The 13,921-nt window shown below is 38.0% G+C and overlaps 1 protein-coding gene across 1 annotated transcript; it reads left to right on the forward strand.

Annotated features, from left to right (window-relative positions):
* Positions 1-48: 48 nt before the first annotated feature.
* On the forward strand, positions 49-12,638 carry si:ch211-110p13.9 (uncharacterized protein LOC562347 homolog). The gene is made up of 4 exons (XM_067407352.1): positions 49-341; positions 8,923-9,052; positions 9,151-9,284; positions 9,390-12,638. The coding sequence occupies exons 1-4, from the start codon at positions 156-158 to the stop codon at positions 10,173-10,175; spliced, it is 1,236 nt and encodes a 411-aa protein (XP_067263453.1). The 5' UTR covers positions 49-155; the 3' UTR covers positions 10,176-12,638.
* The last annotated feature ends 1,283 nt before the right edge of the window (positions 12,639-13,921 follow it).

Raw genomic sequence — 13,921 nt, forward strand, 5'->3', positions numbered from 1 at the left:
TGACGCGTGACTGTTGATTGGCTAGAGACCAGAATCAGGAAGTAAATATACACTCACGCCTGCAAACAACACGGTGTCAAGGAAATACTTCATACTTGAAGTTATTTGCGGTTTTACAATGCTCCCCTGTAACCACGGTAAAGATTATACCCGGCATGTCAGGACGTTTGCGACAAAACACTTCATTTCTTCACTATTTTAAATTTTCCTCAATCATCATGACATCTGGAGGAGTTTCTCTCATCAATATGTCATATTGGGAGAGTGGGAAGAGGAGGATACGATTCTTATATCTTACAAACAATAACTCGTTTAATGTGACTAGACCGAGCACTAATGAGGTAAGTGTAAAAATACCATAATACTGTTGATTTTTGGACATGTATACAAACCCTGATGAAAAACTACTGAAGCCAGCCTAAGCCTGATCATGTCTGATCTAGTAGGCTGGTTTTAGAGGGGTTTTGACCACTTTTTTAGCTAGCTGATTGGACTGGTACACCAGCTTGGTCAGGCTGGAAGAAGCCATCAACCAGTCTAGGCATGGAAAATTATATACATGGAAAGAAAACATGAACTGCATCGTCCTTTACTTATCATCATCATAGTAAAGAGATGCTTTCCCTGCTGAAAAAAAACAGCTGACCGTCCATCTTAAACCAGCTAAAACCAGCCAACCAACATAGACTGGTTTAAGATGGATGGTCAGTTGGTCTCCCAGCCTGACCAGCTAAAGAAATGGTCAAACCCCTCTAAAACCAGCCTGCAAAACCAGGTGTGACCAGGCTGGAAGACCAACTAAAACCAGTCAGTCAGCTTAAAGGATTAGTCCACTTTTAAATAAACTTTTCCTGATAATTTACTCACCCCCATCATGTCATCCAAGATGTTCATGTCTTTCTTTCTTACGTTGAAAAGAAATTAAGGTTTTTGATGAAAACATTCCAGGATTATTCTCCTTATAGTGGACTTCAATGGACTCCAAATGGTTGAAGGTCAAAATTACAGTTACAGTGCAGCTGCAAACGATACCAGACGAGGAATAAGGTTCTTATCTAGTGAAACGATCACTCATTTTCGAAAAAAAAAAAAATACAACTGTATATGCTTTATAAACACAAAATATCGCCTTAAGTTGCACATGCTTCCGCTTTCCATATTCTTCAAAACGCTTTTGCTGTATGTCCTACGCCTTCCCTTTTCTACTCACGGAAAAAAAATAAACTGGTGCCGCATTCGATCTGTAAGTAGAATAGGGAAGGCGTAGAACATTCAGCGTAAGCGTTTTGAAGAATACGTAAACGGGAAGTATGTTAAAGGCGATCTTTTGTGTTTATAAAGCATATACAGTTGTATTTTTTTTCGAAAATGACCGATCGTTTCTCTAGATAAGACCCTTATTCCTCGTCTGGTATCGTTTAAAGCCCTTTGAAGCTGCACTGAAACTGTAATTTTGACCTTCAACCTTTTGGAGTCCATTGAAGTCCACTATAAGGAGAAAAATCCTGGTATGTTTATCAAAAACCTTCATTTCTTTTCGACTGACGAAAGAAAGACATGAACATCTTAGATGACATGGGGGTGAGTAAATTATCAGGAAAATTTTATTTAAAAGTGAACTAATCCTTTTTAGATGTTTTTTCAGCTGGGTTTTCACTGTGGGTTCTCATTTTTCCAGTGAGTGTTCCCCCTTCTGTTGATTATTGATAAATTAAATACGTTTACAAATATATATATATAAACTTGCAATTGCGAGAAAAAGTCAGAATAACGAGAAAAAAGTCAGAATTGTGAGATATAAACTCGCAATTGACCTTTCGCAAAGATTGCGAGGACTTTAGAAGATGCAACATCTGGATAAACATGCACATTCCAAAATTCTATATAGGGCAATTCCAGCGTTATGGACGTGACATTTGGAGTCAAAACTTGAAATATAAACGCTCAAAGAATGCATTTAATAGCAACATATTGAACCGTCTATTTGTATATTCATAACCCCTTACTAAAGGAGTCCAGACATTAGAAAAATGTCAGACTATACAACTGTTTTATATTTTAGATGAGGAAAATATACAGCGTTACGGACGTGACAAAAAAAGTCACTAAGCTTTGGGTGACAACATATTTTTTACGAATTCTGTGAATTACATTGAGCAAACCAAAAGTAATACTGCCCACCGAATGAAGAAGGGTTGGCTCTCCACAGAGCATAAAATAATAATTTTATTTCATTTTTCGTGTTCGCATTAATGAGGAAAAAACAACGTTACGGATGTGACAGTTTTCCGTTACGGACGTGACCGGTCTGAAAGCGGCACAGAAGACTGGTTTAAAACTGCTTTAAAACTTTCACAGAGACCTCAAGCAGGCATTTAAACCACCAAATATTGAAATCTGGGATACCAGTATGGTAAGACCCCACAATTTATTAACTTTTTACTAAACTTTTTACAACTTTATACTCTGTATTGCAAAAGGTTATAGATTAGACCTATTTCTCATGTTGACAAGCGTGTGCGTTCAAGATTCAATTTAGAGACCATGATTTTCCTTCTTACAGAACTGCTTGCTAAAATACATTGACAAATATTAATGTTTATCATAAAGCAGTTTAAAATCGCAAGTTTTCCCCACAGGTGGACCGATTGACGTAGCCTACCCAATCGCAATCATGTCAGTTTTGTGTGTGAATGAACCCACGGTTTTCGGCTAGTTTCACAGTTTAAAGCGGAGTCTTGAGTCAAAAAGATCAAACTTTATTTCAAGTCAAAATTATTGCAATGTTATTAGCCTATTTTGTTATCTTGATCGCACGGATTGTGATCAAGGCTAGGCCATTCATTTTTTAACCAACAGGTAAAAACGCGACATCCCAATTCCCGAGGGAAATGTCCTATGAGACACAATGCTCTTCTATAAGTTGTACTGTATCATATAGGCCTACCTTTTGATGTTCATATTTCGTTCTGTAAATGAAGGTCTAGGCTACACGGTGCGAATTTTGACGGTCAGAAGATCGTATGTCCACGTCACGAGTGAGTTTATCTGAAAATCGCACGGACGAGGTGATAGGCTATACGACACGATTTTTCGACCTGCCGATTTCCGAAGCAATCGCACAAAGTTCAGTGTGTGTGAGCATGCGAGCAGAGCGCGAGCTCAAATCAGAATAGCCTACCCTTTGACATGCTAAAATAGGCCTATAAGTTTTTTTTTTCTCCTTCATCGACTATAGTTGTTCAAGCCATTAGTTGACTATCACATTTAATTACTTAAATACTGGAGAGAATATTATAATTAGCATTTATATAGGACTCAAGCGCAAGCATAAAGCTTGCCAAAGAACTGGCAAAAGAAATTATGAATGTGACAAAAAAAAAAAAAAAAAAAAAGCAAGGAGACATTTTGATTGTTTTTTTTTTTTTTTTTACAATCTAATGTTTTCTAAATCAGTGTCGGCTGCAAAGATGAAGTTGACATTGCTGACTCTCATCATCTTCGCAGTGGATGTGCAGAATGCACTTTTCATTCGGATTACATAATCAGAGAGTAGCCCATTTCTTTTCGTTTTGAATTATTTCGTTTAAAAGAAGACATTTCGAGCTTTCTATAGATATTTTTCTCGTGTCTGTGAGTCAAGCAGCCTATGCTGAGTTTCGGTTCATTTAGCATATAAGACGCGCTCCAGATCAAGTGATCGCGCCCGCGCATCCATGAATATATTTGCTTCTTATTTATTAAATCCAGGCAATTTGTTGATGAAACATTGATTAAAATTAAGATTCAATTTTTACAAAACGAAATTCACTTTAAAGAAAGGCTTTCTACAAAACAAAACTTAATGAAGCGATCAAAATCATGTCTGACCCACTCCATGGGCCCCATAATACACCCGGCGCAATGCGACGCAAGGCGCAGCGCAAGTGTGTTTGCTAGTTTGCGTCCGGCGCCATTCGCGTTTTCCCGTTCAGCGCCAAGTCCTTAAATTAGTAAATGCATTTGCGCCAGTTAGTGCTCCCATGGGCGTGCTGGTCTAAAAAAGAGGTGTGTTCAGGCGCATTGCCGGCGCATTGCTATTTTAAGGAGCTGAAAATAGACTGCGCCATAGACCAACTCAAACCTGGTCTAAAGTCTAAAGTCAATGGCACAATATTTTTTTGTTAGAGCGGGTTAAGAAACTGCGCCTCTGGGCGCGTCCACAGTGCGCGTTGACTTTGCTTATTGGGATGCGCATCACACAAACATGCCAAATATTAAAAACAAAAGGATTACAGTGTAAAATAATATTATTGCGTAGGCTACATAAATATAAAAATGTAATGATGAATAGTCATTGCGTGTATTAGAATTAGGCTACCTATTTTCAATTCAGCCTATTAATAGTTATAATGATGAATGAAAAAGGCTAATTAATTGAACAATCGTGCCAATACTCATCGCGCGGAGCTATTTGAAAGCCTGCATCCAACGCAGACGACTGAAAGATTGACTCGCCACTTAACAGGTAATTTCAGCAAAACACCACTCGTTGAACTCCTCAGTTGAATCGGTGTGTTTAATAAGTCAGTGTATTTTATAATGTTACGTATTTTCGAATTGTTCAGCCAAATGGAGTACCTGCTCGGCCAAAGAATCGAAAGACGGAGGAGGCATAATAAAGGAGATGTCCTCCGCTGGCGTTAGGTCTGGGGTGGCTGTATGTGGCTTTTCCAGCTTTTCCGCCAACAAATTCCGCCATGTAAATAGCAATCCGCCATGGCTCGAGCGCATCTCGCTCTTAAAGGGAATGGGAGATGACACTGATTGGTTTATTGAACGTTACGGCCATTACTCATTAAGAGAATAGGGACAACCCATTTCAAAAATGCACCCCGGCGCACGGACCGTTTTTCCGTCGTTAAAATAGCAAAAGTGGATTTGGACACGCGCCGTGCGCTTTACACTTTGCGTTTAGATCGTTAAAATAGGGCCCCATGTCTCCAGATGTATTGCGCATCTTATGATGAAATTAAAAAATAAATAACATTATAATAGGCATATTTAAACATAAATATGAAATTAAATATGTTTTCTTTAATGGCTACCAAAGTACAGTAGTACAGAGAAATGTCATGTCGGGATCAAGAGTGGTTCATGAGTCGAGTCGGATAGCTTAATTAATAGAAGCATAATTAATTTTTTAACCTGATAACTGTAGCTCTTGGGCGATCCGCTGTAAAATATCATCTTCAGACAACCCTGTCATGGTACACACTGCTTGACACAACATGCTTGATCAGCTCTTGATCAAGACATGAAATTTCTCTGTACTACTGTACTATATGTGTTGGTAGCCATTAAAGAAAACATATTTAATTTCATATTTGTTTAAATAACCATATTATAATATTTATTTTTAATTTCATCTATTTGATTAAGACAAGTGAACAGCATGACTAAGATAGAATAAGATGCGCATTACATCTGGAGACATGGAGTAGGTCAGACATGATTTTGATCGCTTCATTAAGTTTTGTTTTGTAGAAAGCCTTCTTTAAAGTGAATTTCGTTTTGTAAAAATTGTATCTTAATTTTAATCAATGTTTCATCAACCAACTGCCTTGATTTAATAAATAAGCAACAAATATGGATGCGCGGGCGCGATCACTTGATCTGGAGCGCGTCTTATATGCTAAATGAACCGAAACTCAGCGTATAGGCTGCTTGCCTCACAGACACGAGAAAAATATCTATAGAAAGCTCGAAATGTCTTCTTTTAAACGAAATAATTCAAAACGAAAAGAAATGGGCTACTCTCTGATTATGTAATCCGAATGAAAAGTGCATTCTGCACATCCACTGCGAAGATGATGAGAGTCACCAATGTCAACACTTTGCAGCCAACACTGATTTAGAAAACATTAGATTCTAAAAAAAATAAATAAATAAATAAAATATTAAAATGTCTCCTTTTTTTTTTTTTTTGGTCAAATTCATAATCATTTCTTTTGCCGGTTCTTTATGGCAAGCCCTATGTGTGTGAATGTGAATAATCAACTAATCAATGTGATTAGTCCACTTATGGCTTGAACAACTAGTCGGAAAAAAAAACTTATTTCACATAGGCCTATTTTCTATCCAGCATGTCAAAGGCTATTCTGATTTGAGCTCGCGCTCCGCTCGCATGCTCACACACACATACACACACTGAACTTTGTGCGATTGCTTCGGAAATCGGCAGGTCGAAAAATCGTGTCATATATCACCTCTTCAGATAAACTCACTCGTGACGTGTGCGTGGACATACGATCTTCCGACCAATTCGCACCGTGTACGCCCGCTTAACTGCCAAGAGGAAGAGAAGATCGGTTCATGTGCGCCTGATCCGCCGCTTACAGGCGCTGCAGCTAATCTGTCACGCGCCATAGGCTATTAAAGAGCGACATCTATTGTTTAAATTTTGTTATAAAATGGACTGAATTTGAAAGTTAAACCTTTTTCATATTAAAACTAACAAAGCACAAAGAGTATTGCGATAATTGGATATGTTCTGATATGGTAAGCCTGAAACAGATGATAGCAATATAAAGAAGCAAACTCATAGGATTTAATATGAAGCGTCCGTAACGGTCACGTCCGTAACGCTTATTATGGTTGTTCAGAGCAACGTAGTGAAATTAATTGTTGATCCCAATAAGCATAAACATAATTTAGCTTTGCATATAAAGTTTCAAGTTATTTTCATTTATAATTGTTATATGACATAAACTTAATCTTTAAAACGTTACGGACGTGACAGAGCACTGAAGCGTCATGACCTCTTTATTCCAGCCCTTATAAATTCAACAGGCAGTGCTGTTATGACTAAATGAGTGTATTTATTTCTCAGGCATGCCTCTATCTTTCTACACAATGCTTACTGTTAAAATAAAGTTTAAAAAGGGGGGGGTCTTTGACCCTTTTTTGAAAGCATGAAATATGGTGGGTTGAAAATTAAATTTAAGCATTGTTGCTTACCACATATATTGTGGATAAACAAGGCAATTTTCTTAAAATTTCTGTTAGAGCACATTATTACAGTATATTACAGACCTAAATGGACAATTTAAAAAGGGTTTTGTTCTTTTGGTTAAAACTTTTTTTTTCATGGTAAAGTTGACATTTGCGTGGAATTGCTCTATATCCTAATTATTTTTAATATGTAATTCATTTTTCCAGGAGCTCATTGCTTCCACCTTCAAGTAAATTGCCAACAGTGTTTGTTAATTAATTGCCTAAATTATTACATTTGCTAGCTGCATTCTTTAACCCTTAAATGCATGCCTGTTTCGCCAATCATTCTTACATATTCGGGTCTTTATCGACCCAGATCTATATCTAACACGGAAGGATCTCTACCTGTCGCGATAATATAAAACTCCTCTGATATTAGAGTAACAATTACAGGAGAATAAAATAAATATCATATTTGATTGCGTTCAGTACTTACTCTGCAGTAAATTGCTGAGCCATTTCATGTTTTGCTTATTCTTTTGTTTTCTGTCTGAATTAATCGTCACTTCATCGTTGTGTATCAGACATTGCCACCTTGTGGAATAAAGGTGAATTACACTTATTCAGTCATCTAAAATTAAATTATTGTTGTGCAGAAAAAATATACGTACACTGATACACACCTTGGGTCGTTAGCGACCCTATACAATTTTTACAAAAAATGAATTCAAAAATAGGCATTCTTTTATAGTTTGATTTTTTTTTTTTTCTTGTTATATTCTTTATAATGAATTGATTGAGGAATACTAAGAAGGTTGAAGTCTAACTTTAAAAAATGAACGAGGAGGGTAGTGAATGATGTCCTGGGTCACTAAAGACCCGAGTTATGCATTTAAGGGTTAAATTGTAATGTTGACATGCATTCTCTGTAAAGCTGCTTTGAAATGATATGTATTGTGAAAAGCGCTATACAAATAAATGTGAATTGAATTGAATTGACCCGCCCCCTTTAGTTACTGTTGCTATGTCCGACAAGCCATGTCGATCTCATGCCGCACATCATGTTCTCACGCAGTGAAAAATACATTGAAGAGCAAAGAGGACACTGATAACGCGTAGACAGACAAGACAGAGCAGGTTACTTTTGATATGAAACAAAGTCTTGAGTTCCAAATTTTGTCATTTTTTAAAGAAATTTAAACAATAAATACCATTTTGTGGCTCTTTAACGTGTCGTGACAGATCACTCAGATCATGCGGCTCATGAACCGATCATCTCTTCTTACTAGTTAATTTATAGCATCAAATAAACATGAATGAACATCAGAAGGAATCTTGTTTTAAACGCAGAAAGACGTCAATACACGCCATTTTTCAAGCTTAAGTCCACTTATGTTAATCTGCTAACTCCCCTGACTGCTTTGTCGGACAAAATGGCGGATTTGGCGTTATGATTGGTTGGATCACCTGTCAATCAAACTCCTGGCGAAATGCGAGATATAAACTCACAGTTGTGAGAAAAAAGTCAGAACTGGAGATGGTCCTCATTGCAGAACACGAGATCCAGATCCAACTCCTCCCACTTTACATATCACTAAACCTACCCGTCTCCAGCCCCTGATCCCTAAACCTACCCGTCTCCATCCCCTGATCCCTAAACCTACCCGTCTCCACCTCCTGGCTCTGGATCCAACTTCTCCCACTTTGCATATCCCTAAACCTACCCATCTCCACCCAATGGATCCTGGATCTCATGTTCTGCAGTGAGGAGCTACTGCAGATTTGTGAGATATAAACTTGCTACTGCGAGAAAGAGTCTGAATTCCATTAGATACCTGCTTTTTGCAGTAAATTTTTGAAAAAAAAAAAGTAGTTGAATTTATTAATCTATGTACATTTATTTTGTATAGTTCCTCATATATTCTGTTTATTGATTTCATTTTGAAGGATGAGATGATCCCTCTCTTTCTTGGAGCTGATCTGTTCTCAGACACAGACGTTCGCAGTGAAAACCAACCCAGATACCATGCCAAATTTGCTAAACGAGGATTGGCAACTAAACTGGTTTTCTCATCAGGTTTGTGATGATCATTTTTTTTTTGGCCTGGGCATTAGATGATAAAAGGTCATTTTCATGAACTATTAACCTTTAATATTTACCTTTTTGCTCTGTAGACTTCAGATTCCAAGGGCTGCGACTTCCTTGTTCCAGCAACAGTCTGTGGTTTTATAGTGTTCAAGGGGTTTTTCGAGTGGCATTTGAACTGTATAACAAACAAGACCAGCTCGCAATCATGGAGTCGTTTCAGGTAATTCGAGTTTGTCATTTTATAATTTTTTATGTCTTTGTATCTTAACCATTTCTAATAAGTTGTTTGTTTGTTATTTTTTTGTAAAATAATTTTGTTCGTAAGGATCTATGGAAATCACGAATAAATGACAACAACTTAAATATGACCTATCATCTTGGTGCCCAGCATGTTCAACCCCAAAATGATCAAGAGGCGCAAACAATTTTGGCAAATAATAAAACATGTCTATCATACCAAAGCCATCGACACGCTGACGGAGGGGAAATGGACATCTTTCCAATAACCACAGTTCAGTCAGATGTTTCATCATCTACAGACCATAACTACTGTTCCTCAACAGAGCAAACAAACTCAAGCCCGTCTGCTTTACTTGCCGAGAAACTTCACAGCCTAGCGGAAAAAGTGAAGTTACTTACAAATATTGAAGCAGAACAATTAAACACTACCACAAAGGTCTTGGACTATGTTGAATACTCTATTACCGGGAGGATTGAAGAGGAAAGACTGACGGATGCCGTGATGGCCCTGTTTCAAAATCATTTTAAGAGCTACTCCATCTACTCAAGCAGTCTGCTAAAGGCAGTGGCAGGTTGGCTTGGCCAGCAGTTCAATGCAGCCAACAGCACCATAAGCCACCGGGTTGAAGGTTTTAAGGCCCAACACATTGAACACATTACGAACTTGCCACCTCCGGAGGAGTTGGCAACTGAACTTTTCCCAGAGGCAATGCGAAACCTTCTGGCACACTGGATGGGACTGAGTGACGAGGCAGAAAACTGGAAACGACACAGCGAATACCCCATTTTATTGCTTATCCTAGAATTTGCCAATCACAATCTTATCACTGGAGTGGCCCATGTATTGTATTCCAGTCTAATATGCAAATAAGTATAGTTATTTGCATATTATGCATATCATGTATGTCAGTTATACATTATATGTCATGAGGTGGCATTTTTATAGCTGTATAGCCTTAAGATTATTCCAAATAAATAGTTTACCATTAAAAGTCAAATTTTTGTCTTTCCCACACGTTGAGGGCGCAAATGTAGCATTTGGTTATGAAAGGAATAAAAAGAGAGCAGTCTTGTGGCCAAACTATTAAGAATTTAAAAGGAAAATCTTTCATAGTAAATATCTTAAAGGTGCCCTAGAATTAAAAATTGAATTTATCTTGGCATAGTTCAGTACATGGAAAAGACATACAGTGAGTCTCAAACTCCATTGTTTCCTCCTTCTTATATAAATCTCATTTGTTTAAAAGACCTCTGAAGAACAGGCGAATCTCAACATAACACCGACTGTTACGTAACAGTCGGGATCATTAATATGTACGCCCCCAATATTTGCATATGCCAGCTCATGTTCAAGGCATTACACAAGCCAATATTAACGTCTGGATCTGTGCACAGCTGAATCATCAGACTAGGTAAGCAAGCAAGAACAACAGCGAAAAATGGCAGATGGAGCAATAATAACTGACATGATCCATGATATCATGATATTTTTAGTGATATTTGTAAATTGTCTTTCTAAAGGTTCCGTTAGCATGTTGCTAATGTACTGTTAAATGTTGTTAAAGTTACCATCGTTTCTTACTGTATTCACGGAGACAAGAGCCATCGCTATTTTCATTTTTAAACACTTGCAGTCTGTATAATTCATAAACACAACTTCATTCTTTATAAATCTCTCCAACATTGTGTAATGTTAGCTTTAGCCACGGAGCACTATCAAACTCATTTAGAATCAAATGTAAACACAAATGAATACTATACTCACAGGAATCGATGTATGCATGACGAACACTTTATAAAGATACATTTTGAGGGTTATATTAGCTGTGTTTGCTGTTTAAGGCAGTGGAGAGCTCGTGGGGGCAGGGGAGCACGAGATTTAAAGGGGCCGCGCGCTTAATCTGTGCATATGTAATTATGGCTCAAAATAGGCAGTTAAAAAAATTAATTTAAAAAAATCTTTGGGGTATTTTGAGCTGAAACTTCACAGACACGTTCAGTGACACTTTAGACCTATATTACATCTTTTGAAAAGGGGTTCAAGGGCACCTTTAATATTTTTCACTTGAAGATATAACTTCACATCCTTTTTTGCCAGCTTTTGTAGCATTTAGGTTTTGTAACTGCACATACTTTGTTGATTCACAAGGTAGTAAAGAAAAACTGTATAAACAGAACAGACCGGTCTAGTGACAAATTGGGCCCCCCCGAAATCAGGTCTCCATTAGGACCCCATGCAATCCCATTGGTTCAAACGGCTTTTAATAGGAACTCCCTTTAGCACCTGTTTACAATTCCTACAAAATTATGTTAAACACTGTTTCAACTAGGTTATAATGATTTATGGCTATAGGCTAATAGTTAGCATATGTACTAGCACAGCATAAAGATAGCGGATTAGCCTGATTGCTTAGTTTATACACACATTTGCCTTTACCCTACATGTATTTACAATCTTCCTTAATTTAATTGTGTTAAATTAAGTGTCAAATATCCAAATATTTTAGTTATAAATAAAAAAAATAGTGATGTTCAGTTATTCCCTTGATGGGCCATTATATTATTCATTAATTAACAGTTAATCAAGTGTATGAATGAAATGACATTCAATTGGTTTTGACCTTAGCATGAAAGAATATAATGTTAACATGGGTTGTAACTCGTGGCGAGAGATTTCTCAAAACTGCGCATGCGTCAAACGCCTGTGTACACGTACGAGTCAAGTGAAGTATACTTTGCAAGGCTGTCTGTTAGCATAGGCGTAAACGAAGTATACCAGGGCTTCAGAGGCAGTATCGCTGGCAAAGTGTAAAAAAACAGCAATGAAATGAAAATAGGCAGAATCCAAACAGAGTTGCAAATGGCCCACCAAACAGACCAACTAAACAAGGGGAAGAAGAGGGGCAATGAAAGCACATGTAACAAACCTGAAAAGGAAACTAGTCTGATGGAATTTCACCCTTTTTTCAGAAGGAACTTAATATGGGAGATATCTCCATTTTGTTAGGCTTTATTTTGATACATGTAGTAACAGATGCATGTTTGTATACATAACCTTGTAATGCAGTAAAAAACTGTATACACCAGTTGCATTCCTGAGGCCATCTTGTAAGAAAAGTGATAAACATGCCTAACCCAGTTTCTGGGTTTCTTCATGTGCTCCGTATCAGACATATGAGTCTCCAGAAGATGTGCAATTTGACATTTTTTTTTTTAAATCCATAATTATAATTTTCCACTAAGTGTACTAAACTGATTTATTAGTAGTATTAGTATTATACATAATAATGTACAGTGTGTACGGAAAGTATTCAGACCCCCTTAAATTTTTCACTCTTTGTTATATTGCAGCCATTTGCTAAAATCATTTAAGTTCATTTTTTTCCCTCATTAATGTACACACGGCACCCAATATTGACAGAAAAACAGAATTGTTGACATTTTTGCACATTAAAAAAGAAAAACTGAAATATCCCACGGTCCTAAGTATTCAGACCCTTTGTGACACTCATATATTTAACTCAGGTGCTGTCCATTTCTTCTGATCATCCTTGAGATGGTTCTACACCTTCATTTGAGTCCAGCTGTGTTTGATTATACTGATTGGACTTGATTAGGAAAGCCACACACCTGTCTATATAAGACCTTACAGCTCACAGTGCATGTCAGAGCAAATGAGAATCATGAGGACAAAGGAACTGCCTGAAGAGCTCAGAGACAGAATTGTGGCAAGGCACAGATCTGGCCAAGGTTACAAAAACATTTCTGCTGCACTTAAGGTTCCTAAGAGCACGGATGACCAGAACCCTTCCTAGAGCTGGCTGTCCGGCCAAACTGAGCTATCTTGGCAGAAGAGCCTTGGTGAGAGAGGTAAAGAAGAACCCAAAGATCACTGTGGCTGAGCTCCAGAGATTCAGTCGGGAGATGGGAGAAAGTTGTAGAAAGTCAACCATCACTGCAACCCTCCACCAGTCGGGGCTTTATGGCAGAGTGGCCCGACGGAAACCTCTCCTCAGTGCAAGACAAATGAAGGACAGGACACCATCTTGGAGTTCTTCAGTTGTTTTTTAGCAAACTCCATGCAGGCTTTCATGTGTCTTGCACTGAGGAGAGGCTTCCGTCAGGCTACTCTGCCATAAAGCCCCGACTGGTGATGGTTGACTTTCTACAACTTTCTACCATCTCCCGACTGCATCTCTGGAGCTCAGCCACAGTGATCTTTGGGTTCTTCTTTACCTCTCTCACCAAGGTTCTTCTCCCCTGATAGCTCAGTTTGGCCGGACGGCCAGCTCTAGGAAGGGTTCTGGTCATCCCAAACGTCTTCCATTTAAGGATTATGGAGGCCACTGTGCTCTTAGGAACCTCAAGTGCAGCAGAATTTTTTTTTGCAACCTTGATCAGATCTGTGCCTTGCCACAATTCTGTCTCTGAGCTCTTCAGGCAGTTCCTTTGACCTCATGATTCTCATTTGCTCTGACATGCACTGTGAGCTGTAAGGTCTTATATAGACAGGTGTGTGGCTTTCCTAATCAAGTCAAATCCGTATAATCAAACACAGCTGGACTCAAATGAAGGTGTAGAACCATCTCAAGGATGATCAGAAGAAATGGACAGCAC

The sequence above is a fragment of the Chanodichthys erythropterus genome, chromosome 13 (genome assembly GCF_024489055.1).
Source record: "Chanodichthys erythropterus isolate Z2021 chromosome 13, ASM2448905v1, whole genome shotgun sequence".
Classification (NCBI taxonomy): Eukaryota; Metazoa; Chordata; class Actinopteri; order Cypriniformes; family Xenocyprididae; genus Chanodichthys; species Chanodichthys erythropterus.

Excerpts from the sequence above, each read along its gene's own strand:
- si:ch211-110p13.9 (XM_067407352.1), top strand. The coding sequence starts at position 156 with ATGTCAGGACGTTTGCGACAAAACACTTCATTTCTTCACTATTTTAAA. Across the intron at positions 342-8,922 it reads CTAGACCGAGCACTAATGAG|GATGAGATGATCCCTCTCTT; the intron begins GTAAGTGTAAAA and ends TTCATTTTGAAG. Across the intron at positions 9,285-9,389 it reads CAATCATGGAGTCGTTTCAG|GATCTATGGAAATCACGAAT; the intron begins GTAATTCGAGTT and ends TTTGTTCGTAAG.